Genomic DNA, 22599 nt, shown 5'->3' on the forward strand with positions numbered 1-22599 from the left:
ACCAGCTTTCTTGGGACCCTCTTCCCTCCAGGGTTTTATCCCATGGTACTCTGCTAAGCAAATCCCTGAAGAGATCGAAGTCTACTCTCCTGAATTCCAAAGTGACAACCTTACTGTGTGCCCTCCTCATCACCCTAAGGATCTTGAAGTCCACCATTTCATGGTCACCGCAACCAAAGCTGCTCTTGAAAGTCACATTCCCCACCAGTCCGTCCTTGCAGGTGAGAACAAGGTCCAGCATGGCACCTCTCCTCATTGCTTCTTCTATCACCTGGAGAAGGAAGTTATCATTGACACATTCCAAGAACCTCCTGGATTGCTTATGCCCTGCTGTGTTGTCCCTCCAACAGATACCGGGGTTGTTGAAGTCCCCCATGAGGACTAGGGTTTGAGAATGTGAGATTGCTCCTATTTGTCTACAGAGGGCCTCGTCCACTAGGTCTTCCTGAACAGAACTGTTGGTTCAGTGATACTGATACAGTGCATGCTCAGGACAAACCACCAGCAGGCTACAATCTGTTTGAATTTAATAGTCAGATTTTATTCATATCTAATAAAATATTGATCTTGTTGTTTAACTGCAATAGTCGAAATCCAAGCTGTGTTTAGCTGCAGTTGGTCAGCTATGTTGCAGGATGTTTGCATACTCTCCCAACTGTATAAGTTTACAGAAACAACGACTGTTGTGCAACTGAAAGTAAAATGTGGCTCTTTCCCACAACATAGGAACATTGGGGTTTGCATTCTGTGACGTTTGGGATTGCCAGAGTATCTGGAGAGCAAGGAGAAGTGAAAAGAAGGAGCAAGTGTGTTTGAAACAAATTCATTTAACAGTTCAAAACACTTCACACTATTTGCCCCAGTCTAAGTTATAATTGACTCTGAAGGACATATTTTGTGCATAAGCATGCTGGAGATATTTAATCTCTTTTAACGTGAGTAGGCATAAAGCTGTCATCACGGGATATCTAGGGAGAGAGAGCAGTTGCTAAAAGAAAAATGAGAATACATTGAAATGCTAGAAAAGCCTCATATCCTCCTCCTCCCAAAAATAAATTTAGGAGAAACACAAACTCTGTCATTAACATATTTGAGTCTCATTTCAGGGCCTATAAAATTCTATAGATATGCAATACTCCTCCTGATACTGTGCAAAGATAGTTATTATTATTTGGAGTGACAGTTCTATTTCTGACCACTTTTGAGACTTGAACTGAACCTTATCTAAATGCCAGTTCTTAAAATATGTTTTCTTTAGAAGACAAGTTACTGAACTGTGTTTCTTATCCTAGATGCAGTTGTTTCAGCAATGAATCATGCACATCAACACAGAATCTTGGATGTAAAAAAAAAAAAAAAAATACAGCAAACACCTACAGCAAGCAGTGAACCAGTGAACTTATTAGGATGAGGTTTCCTGGTCCTCTTGATTAAACCAAATGGGCAATGAACTCAGAGAAGATAAAATTTTCTGAAAGCCAGACAGGCATGTTAAATTATTTCATCTGTTGTAATGTCAAGACATGAAACTCTCTCTCACATCAAAACCCACAAGTATTTTCTAATAAATTATTTCTACTGTGAAGCAGCTCAGCAATTCAACTGCCAAATAACAATAGATAAGACCGCCTAAAACAGGTAAGCAATTTTAGAATAAATCTCTCATATTGATGAACATCTCGTAGAGAATAGCTAATACTAATAAGTAATACTGCAAGAGCTAATAGCTAATGTTATCTTCAATGTGAACAATCATACTGCACTTCTGAAAATTTCACCCACATATTCTAAATATTGCTTGGAAGTCAGATATTCACTTTCAGCTTTTAAACATAGTCCTGTTTCTATACATTCACAATCTGATATCAATTCACAAATTCCTTGTGCAAACAACATATGCTTTTTACAGCTCTTACACTAGATTTTTATAAAAACAGCATCCCAAAATTGCTAGTCAAGACAAATAAGGAAATATTGTCTCTTGTTCATTAAAGCAGGATAGGACATTCTTTTTTCAGGTAGGACTCAAATGTATCATTTGACAATCTATAAATTTTTGCGTATTATTTTCGCATCTGTAAATGAAGACTGCTCTTTTCATTTTTACAAAAAACTAAATACAGATATCCCTTCCAAGCTTTGGTTCTCTAGACTAGAAAGAGCTCACAAAGCCAAAGTGTTAGTGCTGTGCATTAGTATTTCTGTTGATCAGGCACCTAAGGCTAATGTTCAAGTTATACATTATTATGAAGATTAAAATCTGTAAGAAAAAAAGGTGAAATAACTCACTTGGGCACATGGCCATTAATCTTTCAATTCTTGAACAAATCTTTTGCAAAATACACTTAATTCAATTATGGTTCCAGACAGAAAAAGAGCAAATATAGAAAGTTGTCATCAGTCAAGAAGATCTGATAGTGAACACCTGGATCCTACAATAGAAAGCAAAAGCTAGATCATAAGTAGTTAACCCGCGGTTCTAGAATAGTCGTGTATTTAATTTTCGCTTTAAAATTACACTACTGAAGTCATTTGCTCAATAGGAGTATTTGTAAATATGAGCACCATCATATTAAGGTACTATGATGAACATTGACTTTTAAAAATCTATTTTCTGAGAATCCTGCTGATTATTTTATGTCTAGAAATCTATTTGTAGATTACATCAGAGAGTACAAAACTGTCTTTTCCACCCAGTTCCATTCATTAATTTGGGGGTGACATTATTTGTTTGTCCTTGGGGAAAGCCACAATGTGCCTTTGGAACACCATGCACAATTCTGAGAACAAGGTGCTTTATAGCATCTAGGGTAGCAAATCATATGGAAAGAAAATATCCAGTGAAACAGGCAGTTCTCTCTACTCAGCTTTTCATACTTGGATGCTGGCAATAATTGCTGACCAGTGTACTGAGAGTTATTGCAGTACTGCCTGATGGCTCAGCAGCAATATACTCCTGATAATCCTAATAAAGTACGACAGGTGAGATTTTCTCTCTTCTTGTGGGGAAAGGAAGTGGTATTTATTCTAAATCCAGCCTCTTCAATAACAGGATTTTAAAATGTCTTCACTAATTAGTTCTGGCTGCTTGAAGGATTGTTGGTGGGTTGTTTTTTTTTTCTGTTAATTATCATAATTTTCTAATCTCACCTAGCTCTGCTATTGTTTCCTAAACTTTAAAAACACAGCTGTCACAGAGAAGACTTTGATGTCTTGCAGCCTTTTGCATTTTTGTTTAGTTTCTTCTCCTCAAAAAGGACTTACATTAATGTCAGAAGCATTTAATGTCAGTGTAATAGTTAGTGTTCAGGTAATGAAGCAAAGCACAACTTCTGAAAGAGAATTTGATCAGGAGCTACTTCATAAATGTATTACCCAGCTCAAAAATATTTACATTAGAACTCCTTTCATTTAAAATAGAATATTTTATCCTCCCGGTGAAAAAATAAAAATTAGAAAGCACTAAAGTTTTAATATTATAATATCTTGGTTCCAACCTGTATTTTTGAGGACTGGACAAAATGCTGAAAGCTCACAAAAAAACCCAAATATTTCCTAATTTGCTTTCAAAAAGAAAAAAGTGTCCAAACACTCCACGATATGCCACAGCTAGTAGGGTCCTTGCAATGGATCCGCAATATCGTCTTGATCCCTCCAGAAACCATGACCCCCCTCTACGATCTCTTAAAAGGAAAGAAGCCATGGGAAGAAAAAACTCTAACGGCAGAAGCAATGAATTCTCTCGACTTCATCGAGAAACAGGTATCATCAAGTGCACTTGTCAGATGGAACCCAAGTTTACCACTCGATCTGTACGTGCACTTCACGGAAGGAGGGGGAGTAGGGGCATTGGCCCAGGGACCCCCTGAAAAAGCTAAACCAATACAATGGATAGTCCTGGGGAAATCATCACGTGCGTTCTCCCCAGGAGTGGAGTGCATAGGTAACCTCATCATGAAGGGCAGGAAACTCGCCCTAAGACATCTAGGCATCGAACCTGCCACAATATACATACCCTTTCGTAAGCAGGTCCCGATGAAATCAGTGGCAATGTCAGAACATCTAGCTATAGCCCTCGTTGGATTTGGAGGGGAAGTCCGGTACGCCGCGAAACCCCCTTGGACTCAAATGCTGGCAGTTGTCGACATCGACCTTCCAGGGAAGGTCATGGACCGGCCCCAGTCGGGACCAACGGTCTTCACAGACGCATCCTCAGTGACCTCAACTGCAGTAGCAGTATGGCAATCAGGAGGAGAATGGCACTGCATTAAAATGACCGATCGTGCGCTTTCAGTTCAACAGCTGGAAGCAGCGGCCGTAGTGTTAGCGTGCGGCCTGTTCCCAACAGAACATCTCAACATAGTAACAGATTCAATGTTCGTGGCCAAGCTTTGCTTAGCCATGTCAGGGCCAGGCGTGTCAACATCTCCAATAGCTCTAATGCTAGAAGAAGCGCTCTTTTCCCGACAAGGTACCATATCGATCATCCACGTCAACAGCCACGATCCAATTAAAGGGTTTTTCCAAACAGGTAACGATAAAGCGGACGCCGCCGCTAAAGGAGTGTGGACACTAAGAGATGCCCGTCAACTACACGAATCCCTCCACATAGGAGCTAAAGCGCTAGCCAGGAGATGTGGGATTTCAGCCACAGACGCGAAACACATAGTAGCTACATGTCCCCATTGTCAAAAAGCACCACTGTGGTCCAGCGGAGTCAACCCCAGAGGCCTCAAAGCCTCCGAGGTGTGGCAGTCAGACTTTACGCTCTGTCAGTTACTGAAACCTCGAGCGTGGTTAGCGGTAACCGTAGACACATATAGCGGTATGATCGTAGCTACACAACACCTTAAGGTCGACTCTAAAACAACCATCCAACATTGGCTAACGGCCATGGCGTGGCTCGGTGTCCCTAATCAGATCAAAACAGACAATGGTCCAAATTTTGTATCTAAATCAGTCCAAGCATTCGCTCAGAAATGGGGTATTACTCTGGTACAAGGTATCCCATATAATAGCACAGGACAAGCCATAGTCGAGCGAGCGAACCAAACTTTGAAATCAAAATTGGAGGTACTAGCAAAATCAGAAGGTTTTACTAACGCTATTCCCTCAGGAGATCAGGCGCGCTTGTTAGCAACCGCTTTATTAGCGCTAAACCAGTTCCCCAGAGGAGATGAAGTAAATAGTCCTGTCCAAAAACATTGGGCCACTAGAGCGCTAGAAGAAGGCCCGTTAGTTGTAATTAGAAATGAGCTGGGAGAATGGGAACAAGGGTGGAGGTTAGTCCTTACAGGGCGAGGATATGCCGCGGTTAAAAAAGATGGCATAATCAAATGGTGTCCGCTTAGGTCTATTAAACCAGACCTTCAGAATAAAACTGATGACACTAACGAAAATTGTGAGTTTCTGTTTACAGAACCGGATCATCAGACACCCTCGTAACCCGTATACTTTGGTGGCGAAAGAAGTTGACAAGCCAACAATCCTGTCTAAGCCTGGAAACCGACATCGACAGAAACCAAGCAATGGCAAAATAGCCTTTGAGGAAGGGGTCTACAATGTCTTTGTGTGATTTATATTTTAGAGCTTGTCACCATAGAACAGGTAAAATCAGGTAACTTTCACCACCAGCCATTAAGAGGGTCCTTCTTTCAACTTAAGGACCACCCAGTCCAGTGCATATGGGACATAGAAAATCAAGGCATATATGTGTAGGCAAAGTCCCAAATTATAAAGAACAACTATGTATTAATAACGCACAAAATAAAAGCCTACAAACTGGTTAATACCAGCCAGAAACACCAACTAGATTTGTTTTCCTATCAAAGTAGCATCCTTAGCACAACAGAGTGAAGAATTTATTGTCAGTAGATAAGGTAAGATAGACTCCCTCGACCGACGCTCCGTCTACTTTCTGCTGTACATACCACTAAACCTTACCTGGTCCATAAGGTTTTACCTCACACTTTTCACCTCTGCTCCTCTCAAACACCTTTACCCCCACAGCTGAATCCCCCCCAAAGCTGCAGGTCACTGAAGACTCAGCAGAGCTCTAACCCCACAGAAGTCCCAGAGCAGAACAAGCTCCCTCCACAGGGGCTGTGGCTTATGTACCCCGGGCCCTGCCCACCGCCCTCCCTACCATCACCTGGGACAGGGCAGGGCCAGCTCCCCAGAAGGCATAAAGGCAGCCGGAGGAGCTGCAGCTACTGCTTTTTGGCTGTCCCTTTACAGGCTGTGGAGCTTGAAACAGAGGAGCGAATCCTTACTGGAGATAACAGTATCTGCTCTGTGACTGCAGCTACATCTGTTCTGTCAGCAACATGACTGGGTAGGTAATGAAATGTAATTTTTCTGGGGTGCAGATAGAAAGAGATGCCATAGTTAGCTATATATATGGTAGCTTATTAAATGTAATGATTGTTATTATCAAATGATCACCTCAATAATCTCCCTTTGATTGATTTCCTTAACAGAACTAGAATAGTCCCAAAACCCATAGAAATACAAGAAATGCATCGGAAACTGTATGAAGCAGTCTAAGTATCATCTAAGTAGCTAAAAAGAAAATAAACTGTAAGGGAGAACAAAAATTCTGGTTAGAGATCCGTCAATAACAATACATGAAAGCTATCTAAGAGGAGGTCTCATATAATGATAGATATCTTTGGGTTCCTGATTTGAAATAAAGAAATGCTGTAAGACAGAACTGAATTAGACCGCAGTGGACCACACAGGTAGCTCAGGAAAAAAATGTGACAAAATAAGAGGCTTTGTCAGAGAGACCAAAGAAGTCTCAAGGATGCAATGACCTCAAAAGAGACTCCCTCGACCACCGCGCCGTCTACTTTCTGCTGTACATACCACTATGTACATACCACTCAAGGGAGTCGACCGACGGCGCGTCGGTCGAGGGAGTAATTCTCCACTGAATTACTTTTTTAATAAAACAGATTCAACTAGTTCTAACAAGCCTTCATCAAGCTTAAAATGTGACTGGATATTGCAAGTATGGAAACAGGCAGAACAAGTATGTGTGATTTGAGTAAAGGGCTAAACCTTTCAGCTATTCAAGAAGGACAGAAAAAAGACTAAGGGTGATTGGGCAGCTCTGTAAGTTATAGAATTAATATAACAATTAATAGGGAGGCATGAAGCTGTCTAGAGAGAATATAGGTATTTAGGACTACTGATACTATACTTGCCTTTCTTAATTACCTTCTGCTCACCCTAAAGGAGTAGACACTGAAATTCCCTGGGACTATGGACCATAGGTTGAAAACTAATCCTGTAGTGAAAAACCACAATCTCTTTAAAAGTTGAAAAGCCCTAGAAGAGAGAGCTTTGGAGTACTGTTACAGAATCACTTAGCTTGGGACAGAATATGAAGAAAAATCTCTGTAAGATTATGAGAAATAAAGAGTAGTGATTGTGTGAAAGTGGGAGATTAATCTCCCAAACTTGGATGCAATATAAATGCCATCACTAAGAGCTGAAGGCTTAGGTTATCTTGAACTTGCTGTAAGATAGATTTCTTTAATAAATACGCAGTGAACCAATGAAAATTAATGCTGCTTTGGACATAGGTTTAGCAAGAAACAAGGTCTTACAGAACAGCTTTTCATAGAAAATAATCTTGGATTGAGTGATCATGAGCTGAATTAGTCTTTATCAAACTGCAGGACAGACAACAGGTCTGACTATGGTTAATTTTGGGGATTTTAGAAAGAAACAAAAGAAACCATACAGAGCGAATTCAGGAATACAGAGTTTTTAAAACACAGAGTAAGTAAGGAATTACTTAAAATCAAAGGGCAGACACTATTTGGAGTTCACATTGCAAGCAAGAAAGAAAAAAGCTAATAGAAAAAGCTTACGTGCTTCCTTCAGCTGCTTTTGTACACATGCAAATTTACCAAGAGCAAAGAACACTGTTCCTCAGAAATCAGAGGATGTAAAAAGAACAAAAATGACTGAGATTTCTTGAAGAATGGGGAACAAAAAGGAATTAGTGCTGTAAATACCGAACTTATGATTTAATAGAGATTTGATTTAGTAGAGATTAATATTAATCTAGGTCTGATCCACATATTAAATGCATATTTTGCCTCCATTTTCTATAAAGTTCATGATGAGAACATTAGAGGAGTAAGGAGTAAAAATGAAGGCAGAGCATCAGAAATTATGACACCTGAGAGAGAAATAAATGTTAACATTCTTAATATCTCATAAAGCAAAAATAAGTCAGGCTGGATAATGTCCATGTTGGAATATAGAAATATGAAACTGTCAAATGAAATTGCAAATCCAGCTGCCAGGATTTTTGGAGGCAGTATCTTATGACTGGTGAACAGTAAATGCAGAAACTATGTAAGAATGGGAACAAAGACACGGTTCTGCAACCACTAGACTTATTAAACTGACTTAATGGGGGGAAAAAAAGGAGAAAAAAAAAGGAAAAAAAAAAAAAGAAGAAAATAAGAAAAAAAAAAGAAAAAGTACTAGAATTTGAAGGAAGAATTAGGGACAGAGAGATAAAGGGAAAGCAGTATAAATTATGATGTGGTTTTATCAACAGTGGATCATCTCAAAGCAATCTAATATCTCTTTTTAAAAGTTATCTGCTTTATTAGACAGAAGAATATTATTTATCAGAGATTTAAAATAAGGCATTTGATGCAATATCACTGCAGAAAAGTTTTGCTAAAGGTGAAGAAGACAGATGCTAATACAAAGTTTCTAAAGAAGCTAAGGATGTGGCTAGAGGGATCAACACCAGCTTACACTGGCTAGGTAGTTATGGAATGAGGAGAGTTTACCAGGTGTCCTATCAGTCCTGTTTAATAAGTTATTTAAAGATCTTATGGAAAAATATAGATGAAATTAGCAGACAATATAAAGCTTTGCAGTATTGTCATTATTACAAAGACCAGATCACCTTATAAAGGCATTAAATTAATGTATTGATTTTATTGCTAAAACGAGATATAATTTAATAGTAGAAAGACTGGATTCATGCACTTGGGAACATGTTAAGAACTTCTGGCTCATTAATTCTGGGTGATCATATTGGTTGAAAAGTGCAAAAAAAAGTAAGTATACTGGACGATGTAGTCTACTGGAAGTAGTCTATTGGAAGACGTCTATGAAGATTGCTGAAGTTATGAAAACACTAATGAATTCACAAACGGATGAGGAAAGACATTTGTTGTGAGAGGAACTGAAGGCCTAATTAGGAATATTGTGTACAGTTCTGGTCAACCAGTTTCAGTGAAGATTAACTTTAATTGGAATAACTGCTAAGAAAGATGATTAGAATGATTAAACAGAAATTAATGGAGCAATATTATCAGCATAAGATCAAACAGTAATAAATCAGCTATAAATAAATCTCTACAATAAGTTCAGGAAAAGGCTTTCTGGTAGACTAATGAAAGCAGCAAGAAAATTCTATTATTTCAAGACGAAGACTAATAAGTTTATATATAAAATTGTATAACTAGATGAAATAGTTCCTTGTGATAAGAATTGTTCTCTTACAAGCTTTCCTAGATGGCTACATATATCTCAGAGGTTATTTACACACACGAGACTTATCCAAATCACATACCCAACGGGACTGCTAATCATCACCAGACAGTCAGAAAGGAATTCATTCCTTATATTGGGTCTGCAGCATTCACTGGTTGAGTTTTTGGGTTGTTTTTTCATGTTCTCCACCACAGCGGGCAGCATAGGTTACACTCAGATTGGAGTTTCACTTAACTAATACAACATTAGTGCAGGGGGCGGGACACAGGTGAGTATATCTTTTTGAGACTCATTACATTAGTGCCTTCACCCCTGCACTGCAAACTTTAATGTTATATGGTAATGGGAAACATTTTGTTACTAGCAGCATACAACAGCAGGTTAGCAGACATTTTCATAGCTCACTGAATCGGCTGACTGCATGCTTGCATACAGCTGTTTGAGATACTGAATTTAACACTAAATGTTGCCTTTCAATGTAATGGTGGAGTGTGAGAGAGAACAACATCCAACTCACCAATATCAGACAGATGCTCAAAAGCAGCAAGTGTCCCGACCACATCTGATTTCAAATCTAGATACAAGCTGAAGTAAATCATATATATATATATATATATATATGTATGTATGTATATATATTCCACATGAAATTAGGGCAAAACAGGGGAACTGGCAGAAGACAAAATTATCTGGAATTTGAGGAGAAAATGAGCACTACTTTTGATATCTGAATTACATGAAAGTTCTCTATCAATGAATAGGTTAAGAGCTGCCCTAATTCCTACTATTGCCTTTAGGAAAGGCAACAGAAGAAAGAAAGTAGCAAATGATATAAAATGGATCTTTTGTCATTTTAAGTTGCCTTTTGTGGAGTTTAAACAGTTTATTGTTATTTCTGATGCCCTTCCCTCACATTTCTCACCGTATTTAAAGAAGCTGAGTACCTAAGGGAACAGTTCTTATTTCATTTGTTTGCCTGACATGTCAGCAAACATCATACTTGTTCTTAAATGTCAACTGAGAAGATAATTTTTAAAGCTGCATTTGAGAGACTTCTGTTCCATACAGCTACAGCTCCTGCTTCTTATCCTAGCAGCACCCCAATCCCAGTCAGTGCTTCTCTCGCCTTGCTTTTCTATCATCTGGAATTCACTAGCACCATGAACATCTCTTTCACCAAATGAGAACAAAAACTAAGAAATATCTATTTCCCCATAGAACACCCACCACTGTGTGAAGACCCACTGACCTTGTTGGAAGATCCAAGGCGATCAAGATTTGTTTAGTTGTGAAGAATAATATCAGCACGGGGTCAGCATGGGTGGAACCAGCTTGGTTCTGCTCAAATAGTCAGTTGCTGTGGCATGTACCCTCAGGCCTTTATATCTTCTGGTATTGAGATATGTGGAACCTGTGCTCAGGTTCAATCAGTCTCCAGGTGGTTGCTCCCAGATACTCTTGATACTACTTGCAGGCCCATTTGGCTCTGGGCATGTCAAAGGATTGCATCCTGGGGTCTAAAGCAGCAGCCAATTGAAGTAACTCACACCTGAAAAGTCAAAGGCCAATTACAAGTGTTTTACATATGTCTTATCTTTCTTTCCCTGGTTCTTGTAACAGTCATAACATAAAATGAGCCGAGTATTTCTCAGAATCACATGAAATACCCTCCACAGCTTCCAGTGGGATTGACTTGCTGTAAGAGTAATTCTTGGTCATAGCCTGCCACTGTTTCAACAGTCTTCCTTTTCCGAGGGCTGCCTTCCTTTTCCAAAGCCTACCTTCTGGAATACATACTGCTGCCTGCAGGCAATCTGACTTTACCTGAGCTTCATGCTGCTTCCAAATACCATCTGCCCTTGTGACACCACCATTTTACTGGCTTAGTTTGGAACATCATAGGTAACTTTCACTTAACTTTCTGCTTTTAGGCAAGCAGAAATACAAATCTAAACAGAGAAAAGTTACACAAAAAATGTTTGTGAAACCCACAATAGACATTGTCCCAGTTGTTCACATCTTGAATTATATCACTACTCACCAAATGTTGCTCTTCATGTAACAGATGTAAAGTCATTGAAATAGTTCTGTTATTTCCCTTGGAGCAGAAATGCTCATGAGAGCGACAGTACCTCTGATCCATAACAGCAGTTATTGTGTTGATCTTAAGTCAAGGGCTCTGGAGCTCTTTGTCCATAAGACAGAGGGTAACCTATGCTCATCTTACAGTTTGGAATTCCTGCCTATAGACTTCAGGAATTAACCTAGAACAACCTTGAAGGGAGGAGAGGGAATCACTTGTTTCAGACCATCTTTGAAAAATCTGCTTTCTGACTTTCCATTTTTTAGGTCCTAAGCATTGAAGACCTTATGCTTTGCTATTACATTCAGCTTTGGATGGAATGTGTTGGTTTATTACTATATATGTGAAAGCACCCTGAAACAAATAATTTGAGCATTTCAGCAGATTAATAACTCATTCTTATTTGTGAAAAGTTCTCTATGTCACCATTAGCTTCTTAGCTCCCACTTCAATAGTATCAGTGTAAACCACATTAGACTACTCACAACTTGAGACAGAGATGACTGATGAAATATGGCATTGATGTTACATAAAGCTTCCCTTATGCTATGCAAAGTTCATTGCCCATTACCCACTAAAAAAATGAAGCAAAATCAGAACACCACCAAGAATGGTCACAAGATTATTAAAAGCATTAAAAATTTATTCCATAGTTTTCAATGCTGAAGTTCACTGTTTTCTAACAAAATGTCAGAAAAAAAGACAGTAGTCCAGATGACATTTTTAGAAAATTAAATTGAGATGCTTAGGATTTTCTCTAGCCTGAGGGGTGGGGAAACTTGAACCTGTGTTACAGTTTGCAATCTATGTGAACAATGAACAAATATGAAATTCTTCTACAGTGATTTCCTCCTTCCCTTACACCTTTAATTTAGTTATGGGAAGAAGCTCTGGAAATATTCTTTATACTACAGTCTGTTTACACACAGGTTCAGTGTGCAGAGACAGAAAAAATTAAATAAAGGCCATCCTGTCAAAAGTGATTTTGCCCTCTTTTAGGAAGATTTCATAGTCAACATTCTTCATGCTCTCCTCCCGTCTCATAACTATTCTCTAACCTCTGCCCTGTTCAGATCATCAGACAACAGTACTGTATGCCCTCCATCTTCTGCTTCCCAGCCCCTCAGTGTTACCTCAGCAATCACTGACCTCACTGCACAGCAAAGCAAAGGGATGCCAGCACCGGGCACAAGCCACTGTGTAGGGTTACCTTCCTTCCCTGCAGACCCAAGTACAGAATCCCACTGTGCTGCTGCCACCTCTCTACACCTAGGAAATGCCATGGTCCCCTTGTAACAACAAAGTCAGGGAGAGGCTGTGCTATTTCAACCTTCAGACCAGAGGCTAGACTGCGGGGAGGCCCTCCCTTCCCTAGACCCAAAGGGCTGCCTCTCACTAAAGAGAAGGTGAGGTAATTCCCACGAGGCAGCACCGCTTCCCTCCTTTTCTCCACATCCCATGCTTCTCCACTTCGGGAACATGCTGTTAAAGCACATCCCCTTGCACAACACACCAGATTTTTTGCTTGATATTTTGTTTCAGGGGACTCAAGAGTATTTCTTTGAACTCAATGAAGAATGTGTAACAACTAATTGGAAATGTCTTCATCACATCACTTAACCTCCAGACTTTTTCTAAAGGTTCTGCCTATCACTTATTCTGTAATAACTCCAGGAGTGCTTTTTCTCCCCGCTTCTCCTATTTTCCACCCTTCTGTCTGATACAGACAACTGTAGTTAAACAAATCCTTCAACTCAAAACTCAAATGTTTGAAGGACTAAGTTGCCTTGAGTAGACCATTGCTGGAACTTGAAGACCACATCTTCAAATAAAGGACTTCCTTTATTCTATTTTTCACAATAAAGAACTACTCTTACATCCACCAGTTTTAACTGACTTAGTCTCACCTATAGCATAGACTCACACTGTCATTTGTAACTCAAGTATTCCAGCATACTTTACTTCTCTTTTTCCTTAAAAAAAAAATAAAATAAAATAAAAAAAAAATTTAGACTTTTTTTCTGATTGAGTTCCTAATCAGAGAGGATGCTTTGCTGCAAAGGAATGCTAACATTATTGCATATATGCATTTTTGTAGTATAAAATTGTTATTTCTGACACACAGCTCCTGCATTGACATACACTCCATACTCAGCTGTGCAGGCACAGTCCGATATAAACACAAAGGTTAAAGTTTAATGTACTAAAGAAAGTGCATATCAAATACAAGGTTCAAGAACTTCTGAACTGAATGCTGAAATGCTCATTTAATGAGTAAAAGAGTTTTAACTAGTAGTGTCTACATTTGCCAGATGTTTAACTATACATTATTGTGGATCTTTGTCAGAATGCTGCTCCTTAGTCAGCAGTAATCACTACAAGAAAAAAGATAACTTGTGCTGTGAGTATCAAAGAAAAAGAAAGCAATTTTTTCGTAGAGGAATTGAATGGGTAATTTATTTGTTGAAAGTGACACATACCTTCCTGTTTACCTGTGATTAAAAAATGGTGTGGATCTCCACCCATACACTAGAGGACAAAGCCATGAAAGATGGTGAGTCATAAGACCTTTAGAATCTCTCAGTTACAATTTCAAATTGTCTCCTTACAATAAAAACACTTATTTCAGTAAAAGCCTGGCAAGTATGTTTATATTGTATTGGATGCAAACATTTTCTTCAACTCTCTTTTAAATAAGGTGAAAGAAAAAGGAATTTATTAGGTGTCAAACCTTTGCAAGAAAAGGAACACAAGTAATCTAAGTCCGCACTAGAAATTAAATAAAAACTGTTAGTAGTTCAGTGAGAAAAATCCTGCAAATACTGAATCTGACATCCCAGAGAACATCCCTTACAGTAAACTCCAAAATGTATTACCTAATACACTCTTAAATATTAATCCAGTTTGGATATGTCCACCAACTATTCACTCTTGTCAAACAGATCCAAACAAATTTCTGAAGTGCATAGACCGCTGTTTATTTTTGTTCTAGGGATCTTCTAGGCATACAGTTTCTCCCAAATTTGTAAGCAACTCATATATTTGTAAGCTGCACTATTGTTCTTCAAAAATTATCTCTACAGCAACTTCTTAACTATGCTGGAAAGCTGAAATACTACATTTAGAAATCTCATTTTCTAAATCTCTCTGCCTTTCTTTTCCAGCTGCTCCTCGTAGACACTTAAATCTGTTCTGCTTTTCTATCTCTCCCTTTCTCAGTATCTCATCAATATCCCTATCAGCAAAAGATTATTTTCCCACACCTCACACAGATCAGATCCCTAAATTGTCCCTTTGGTTCCTCCGGCATGTTCACTCTCTCTCTCTAATAGTTTATGTGATCTCGAAAGATTTCAAGTTCTAAGCATAAGTGGGAGTAGTGGAGCTCCTTTTAAAAAGACATGAAGGTTACTCAGTAATCACATCTCAGTCATCTGTCTTTCAAAGCCCTAATCAGAAAGCGATGTATAAAAGGCCAGCATTTGATGTTCTTTATTGACCTGATCAAACATTTAAGAAAAGGATGTGCTCCTCCTGAAGCCAAGAGGGCATCAGCTCAAATTAACTATGTGCTCAAGGACTGATTCATCAGACTTTCCAGTACATCATTTGTAAGCCAAATTGCAGAGTGTACCTTTGCTCTGATGTCAGTCTACCAGCATTAGAAAAATCGGGGTGGCAATCTTGAAGTGATTAAATGCCAGTGTAATGAATTTCATATACTGAAAGGCACAAATGCCGAGAAGTCTAAGTTTTAATAACTGCTCCCTAATAGGTAAGAAGGCTGATGATGAAACTTATGTTGCAACCAATTAATTAAAATATGTGATACTGATGTGAAAGATAAAACTCTACCAGAACAGCTTGGGTAGGCAAACACTTTTGATTCTATGATCTGTACAAGTAGACATTACAAAGGAAAGCAGCACTGATGTATTTTTTGTGCAAAACAGCATTCAAACCCTGTGAGCAGCTGTAAGGTCAAAGTGTAGAAAGTCTCTGCACGTGTCTCGTTCATGTATTTTCCTCATTTAAAGTATGAATCATTTCATCTGGAACTTTGACTTGACCTACTGCTCAACAGGAACGTACACATGCATACTGAATGCTTAGAATAAGTCATACAAATTTTTCTGCTGCTATCTTGCTTCATTGTGAGGCAGGCTCTTACCTACAGTCAACGACAGAAAAAAACATGAGCCACTGGCACTTTTCAACCTCTGCTGTCTGTGCCATTACCCAAATATAGTTACTACCTTAGTAATTTGGCTAGTCTAGGTTTTACGAGAGCTGATGGAGAGCTAAGAACAGAAGTGCCTTAATAGAAGCCTTTTTAGTTTGTTCTGTCATTGTCCTTTTCACTGTCTTATTCATGCAGCTTAGGCAGTGGTGTCAAATTTATACATATGCCCGACACAATCACAAAAATGGTAGAATGCTCTTCTTCATCTGCTGTATAATTTGTACTTTTTCAATGATAAAAACACTATACACATGTAAGAATGTCACAGCTTAGGCAAATTCAGGGATAAATTTTACCACTAACTTTCTCAGTATGAGATCTTCCCAACCACAAGGCCAATCTTCCTTTCATGTAAGTTTTAAGTCAATATAATTTAACTGACTACATACTGCAGTTATTCCTTTTTACATTTTGAGTGAGAGAGTTGAAGTGAGAGAATCAGCCTCTGCTCATATCTGAATATGAATAAATATGGATAAATCTAGAAAAGAAATCTAGAACAAAAGCAGCACGTCAATAAATTAAAACACTATGGCCCATGACCACTTCTCTGCTCAAACATAAATGAAAAAGTTCTAAAAGGATTTGTATCTTTCTTTCCTATGTTTTTTTATTTTTCTTTTTAATCTCTATTTGATTTAAGTCCTTTTACAAAGTTACTACAAGGGTGGCTTTTTACAAGGCTTCTGCACCATTTTTACTGACAAAGTTGCGGAAACAATGTATTAGGATAGATTGGGGAGGAATTCAAGTCACAAGTTCTTAAGTGTTTATTTGCTATATGACTGATTCTGCTCAATATTTCATGAAAATGAAAAAGCAACTGACTAATAACACTATCAACTCCTCACAGTGTATTAAGGATACACCTCAGTAACTGCTCCTTTAACTGTTCCCTCCTCCTTCATTCAACTACGCATATGATTATCTGACAGTTGGTTACTCTCTTCCACAAAATAGACACTGTAACTGAAGGCAGGCACAGGAACCAGACACCAAACAACATGCAGAAATCTTAAGAGTGAGAACTCTCCACTCCTGCTGATCTGCTTGCATGCTTTAAGAACAATTTCCTACCATTACAAGAGTAACTGACAGTCATATTGCAAAATATGCCTGACGTCACTACCTTTTTATTATGATAAATTCTCTATTCATCTCTACGTAGCTGCTAATATTTTTTTTACTTTTTTTTTTTTTTTTTTTTTTTTTTTTTTTTTTTTTTTTTTTTTTTTTTTTTTTTTTTTTTTTTTTTTTTTTTTTTTTTTTTATGCAGCCCTGTTTCAGAGAAGTCCAGGTGCTTGGCAATGATAGTTCCACCTAGCAACCATGGATCTACAGGATGGTAGAAAATGCAGCCACCTGAATTATGGCTGATCTCCAGAGTATCGTTGGCAACATTCCAACAAATTAAGCTTTCTTAGTCACCATTTGAGATTTTCAACTGTTGTAAATACTTCACTGTAGTGACATGGATCACAATTCATTAGAATCACACCATTAGTTAAAGAATTTAAGATTAGAGAACCTCATTTTTCATTTTAAAAACTGACCAACACTCAACCTCAAAAACACCTGAAGTACAACAGTCACATCCAAAATAAACAGACAGAAACCAAAGTTCTTATCAGCTTCTTTATGGCTTTGGAATTTCTCTATTTCATCTGTCAGTATAAAGCAACTAGGTACATCACCTTCTACAGGTCTTATATTAAGAAAACACCTCAAAAATTTAGATTGCAAATGCCTTCCCTTATAATTCCTTCCCCCTTTTATTTTTAATAAAGCCAACAAAAAAGGAAGCAAAACAACCACAACAATTTACTGGGTTGACATAATCAATGTTGAAAAACTAGGAAGAACAGGAGTGAGAAACCACCAACTGAGGTACATCCTTTTTACTTCAAAGATTTTACTACTTGGCTCAAACATAATATTTTCCTCAGGGATTCTGGAAAAGATTTAACAAAGGAAAAAACATCCCTAAATTTCAGATAGTAAGCTAAAATCACACAGGGTACAGGTACAACGATTAGACCAAAAGTATACAGCAGGTCAGTGAAGACAACTCTGTTAAAGGAAAGTATTAAGTGAAAAATGGCACGTGTAGAGTTGCATTTGTACTTTGGGTCATCTTCCTTCACAAAAATTAAAATTAGGTAGCAAAAACATGGTAGCTACTGCTAGTCATTTAAACATTACAATCCACAACTTGTAATGAATTGTTGAAGCAGAAAAAATAGTGTTTCCCAGCTCTGTCTCCTTGCTTTTTTGCTAACTCTTGTTGACTGAGTACAAAAGGTCAATGATTTTGCAGTCAGCAATGACTAAGGTGAGAAGATGGAGTGAAAAAGATAAATTTCTTAGACATTGTTTGTTAATGTGTCATGGTTTAACCCTAATTGGCAACTAAGAACGACACAGCCACTCACTCACTCATCCACCCCTGTGGGACGGGGAGAAGAATTGACAAAAAAGTAAAACTCCTGGGTTGAGATAAAGACAGTTTAATAGAACAACAAAGGAAGAGATAATAATAATAATAATAGAACATACAACCCAAGTGATGCACAATGCAATTGCTCACCACCTGCTGACTGATGAATGCCTAGCCTGTCACCAAGCAGCGATTGCCACCCCCTGGCCAACTGCCCCCAGTTTATATACTGGGCATGACATGCCTCCTCGCTGGCAGAGCACAGGAAGCCGAGAAGTCCTTGACTTAGTGTAAGCGCTACTTAGCAACAACTGAAATAGCCGTGTGTTATCAACATTATTCCCATACTAAATCCAAAACACAGCACTATACCAGCTACTAGGAAGAAAACTCTATTTCAGCAGAAACCAGTATATCATCATAAAACATTATGCTTGCTCCCTTTTTCATAGCCAGGCTGATACGTTTGAGAGGAAAAGGACAACCTTTCATGCACACAGCCATTAGAGAATGGGATTATTTAGGATTTATAATTTTTGAGTATCAGTGCTTTACCATGTATGAAACTGTAAGATGGCACAGATCTGCTTCGCTTCCAGAAATAGGCACTGTGCAAGGGTAAAGCACTGCAGCAGGGAAACAAAATCCACTGAAAAAAACCACCTGATGTGACCCAGGAGCACATGTGGAACTAACCTAGACAAGTTGATGTTTAATTGCACTGTTAAAACCTTCCATTTTAATACCAATGTGACCTTGACCTGGAGCATCGGCATGTTCAAAATGTAGTCAGCATGATGCCAGGTTTGAGGTTTTAACAGTTTAAATACAATTTGGGTAAGAATTTGATCTACTGTCAATACAATGTATGTTACAAACACAAAGTTAGGCCACAGAACTCCTCAATGTCGAAATCCATTTTACTAGCTTCAACATCCTTCTTTCTTATCATAACAATCACCCTCCAATCAACTCCAAAGGAACCCTGGAGATTTATCTTTCCTGGAAGCTACATTGAATGATCTTTGTTAAACCAAGTAGCACACTCTGTTAAGGTTTCTTAAAATTAAAAGGGCAAAATTAAAATTAAATTAAATTAAAATTAAAAGGGCAAAGGATGCTGTGCTGTTGATGTGCACTGGCAATCCCGCCTGCCTCTGGCCCAAGGTATCATGCATTTCTTCTCTTCTGTTGTGTTTAGGAGTGTCACTTTTCTTCAAGTTCTCTCTGTGACTTTTTAACTAAGTGCTCATCTCCCTTCTGCATCAGTCTTTAGTTGCCAACATTAAAAGATATGTCCTGCTGCTGTAGTTCTACTGTACCTGCAATCAGATGATACTGACAGCCCTTGGCTAAGTTCACAGTCACAATCTGAGCCAAGTTATCAAAGATCTACTATTTTAAAAGTGTACATGAACTCAGCTAATTTTAGTTGAAAGGAGTACACAAGTACTCATACTAACTGTTCAACAAGCAGCACAGAATAACTTGTGACAGACAAGCATGTTCAAATTCCTTCTCCTGACTCACCTGACATATTTACTTGTTTGTCCCAGAAAACAAATGAACTCCTCCAGTAGATCACAGTACAAAATTGAGCTGATAGAGATAGATACAATAGTAAAAGTGTGATTATCTATTTCCTCCACAGTGTTATGACTTCTTGCATTCTGACCAGTCACATCCCAAGGTCTGTAACTCAGAACTTATGGAGCAGCATTGAGAAAGGAATCCAGCTATTTAGTCTCCATTCTGCTATTCTTACTGACTGTCAGTATTCTTTCATTTTTGCGAGGGTCTATTTACAGAGAGGGAGGCAATAAATGCTCAGTGAGAGGTAAACCCCAGCCTTCCAGTGAGTTTTACAGAACACTGTGTTCAACCAGTGCCAGATCAGCTGGAAAACCAGACAAATACAAAATAATTGTAATTGAATAAATTATAATCTATTTAATAATGTGTGTAAATACTAGCCAGACAGACATAATGATTGCTTATGTATGGAAAGAGAGGAGGGAGAAGAGCAGGCAAACTACAAAATGGATTTGAAATAGACGTACCTTGAACCTGTTCCCTGCAAGTCTGCTGATCCTGAAAAAGTGGCCCGGTACTTTAGCAGAAAAGCAAAAAGGTAGGTCTTCACTTTGCAATAACTATGCAATGGTTGGTTTCAGACGGGGAGGTAAGCTTCCAATTCATAAAAGCACCCTGAGGCTTCATTCATCTTTTCATTGTTTCCTGTGTGGAAGGAGAAAAGGTGTCAGGATTATGAGCTGAGGTGAACTCCTTCAACTGGCTGAGAAGGGACTGCACAGGACAGGACCACACAACAGCCAAGCCCAGGGCAGCTCCCTTTTGCAACTGTGATTGTGTCAGCTGTTTGTGAAACCACAACCACAGCCTGAATTGATCACAAGCGTCCAGAGGCATAGGTTATTAGAGACCAACTGTATGCAAATCTCTGTTAATGGTTGTGGAGTAGCGTTTACTGCTGCTGTGACTTCAAGCAAAAGAATTTGCCTCTTTCATGTATACCTGCACTGATCTAAAGGATTAAACATTCATATGCTGAACTTAGCTGGTCATCAGTCTTCCTGTGTTTTCACTAACCAATCATTCCATGATGGTTCAGTACAAGTAACCAGTTCTCTGTCCACTGTCTTTTCCAGAAAACATAACATCTGAAATTCTAGGCAAGAATCATTCCCACAGAAGAAATCAAAATTCTAAATGCTAATAAAATGGCCTCCTCCTCCTCACCCATCCAAGGCAGTTAGAAGATGTTACCACCAGCACAATTTCTGTGTTGTTAGACGATGGGTAGCTTGGTGATGTTTGCATATTTGTTGACATTGCTTCTTCACCCTGCATGGTTCTTGCAGACTGTGTTCTTTAGGATGTTAACATTAGCAAAAGACATTTCATGTCAAAGCCTCATTTCCCTCAGGACAAGTTATAGTTTGTTAACTCCTCCAACTTGTTTTTCACTACTATACTAACACTGAGAAGTCCCTGTCAGATTAATTCCTACCTTCTTTCTCTTTTTTTTTTTTTTTTAGACAGAATGTCTTTTATAAGTAGAATCAAATAATTTTCGGGGCTGAATCAATGCCAAAACTTGATGCATTTTCCTTCAGAGAACTGGAATGAATAGTTATTTACATTTCTGCTCTCTAAAGGGGTGCTTTAAAGAATGACTTCATATTTAAGTGTTGAGTTGAACAAGAGACTAAGGCAGCTTTGTGGTTTAGACAGCAGTTTTTTCCAAGCAAATTTGGATCATTAATTTCTTCTAGAATTAGAAAAATCAACATACCGTGCAGAACTCAGCTGGAGTATCACTGATTTCGATTCAGTTTATTAAGCAAAAATGAAATATTAATTTGTTCTCAGATTGCATTTCCTATCTAAGTTGTAAGCAAGCGAATAAATGAACATGAATTGATTTCACTGTTGTTTTTAATATATATTTTACTAGCTTACCTCTTTCTAATAGCTAATAATTCACATCAATAACAAACTCACTCAAATATTTAGAATGCTTTTTCATTCATGCTCTTCCCAGCACATCTTTGTAGAAGATAAGGTGTGTAATATCGCAGCCCAGAGATCATCCCAGAGATCAATGAAATTTTTCTCATTAAGATTTACTCTGATCTTTTTTATATATATATTAAAAAAAAAAAAAGTAAAGTTTAAATAAGAACAACTCCAAGACACTGGGATTGTCCGAAAATTGAGGTTTCTTCATATATTGCCTGATATAGTGCTTGGAAGACTGATCCACTTGCCCTCTGGTCCTTCAGCTAAACTGAATGCTATAATCATTCTTATGCCAAAATTGCTTATTATGCCATTCCCCCTGCTTTTACCATCAGGCTGGAAATAAACATTGATCAGCTAAAGGATCTGGCTTTTGCTTAACTTCACTGTTTCCATCACTCTGCTGAACATACATGCATACAAACTTTTTCTGCCTTCTTGATTTGATATGCAAACAAACACAATCAGTTATTATGTTTGTAAACCTAGTGCAGGATAACATTTTAATTTCCTTAGGTGTTAAGCTTGTTGCTCCCATTAAAAATAATATAAAACTCTCAACTACTTCTACAACATAGAATCTGGCAGTAACTTTTGCAAACTCCTTGAAGGAAACTTGCTGAACACACAAATTACAGATTGCTAAAATGTTTTTGTTATATAAAACTGTCACAGAGACATAACATTGAGTGAGATGAAGAGAGACACCAAAAGGGACAAATAATTCCCATTTCTAGGGAAAGCTGTGGTAGCTGTTGC

General features: G+C 38.2%; 1 protein-coding gene across 1 annotated transcript; it reads left to right on the forward strand.

Moving 5' to 3' along the window:
* Window positions 1–3600: 3600 nt before the first annotated feature.
* LOC106888621 (endogenous retrovirus group K member 6 Pol protein-like) lies at window positions 3601–5545 on the forward strand. The gene has a single exon (XM_014942978.1). It carries the CDS (start codon window positions 3601–3603, stop codon window positions 5443–5445), a length of 1845 nt encoding a protein of 614 aa, XP_014798464.1. The 3' UTR covers window positions 5446–5545.
* The last annotated feature ends 17054 nt before the right edge of the window (window positions 5546–22599 follow it).

This window comes from Calidris pugnax, unplaced genomic scaffold, assembly GCF_001431845.1.
Source record: "Calidris pugnax isolate Ruff unplaced genomic scaffold, ASM143184v1 scaffold15, whole genome shotgun sequence".
Taxonomy (NCBI): Eukaryota; Metazoa; Chordata; class Aves; order Charadriiformes; family Scolopacidae; genus Calidris; species Calidris pugnax.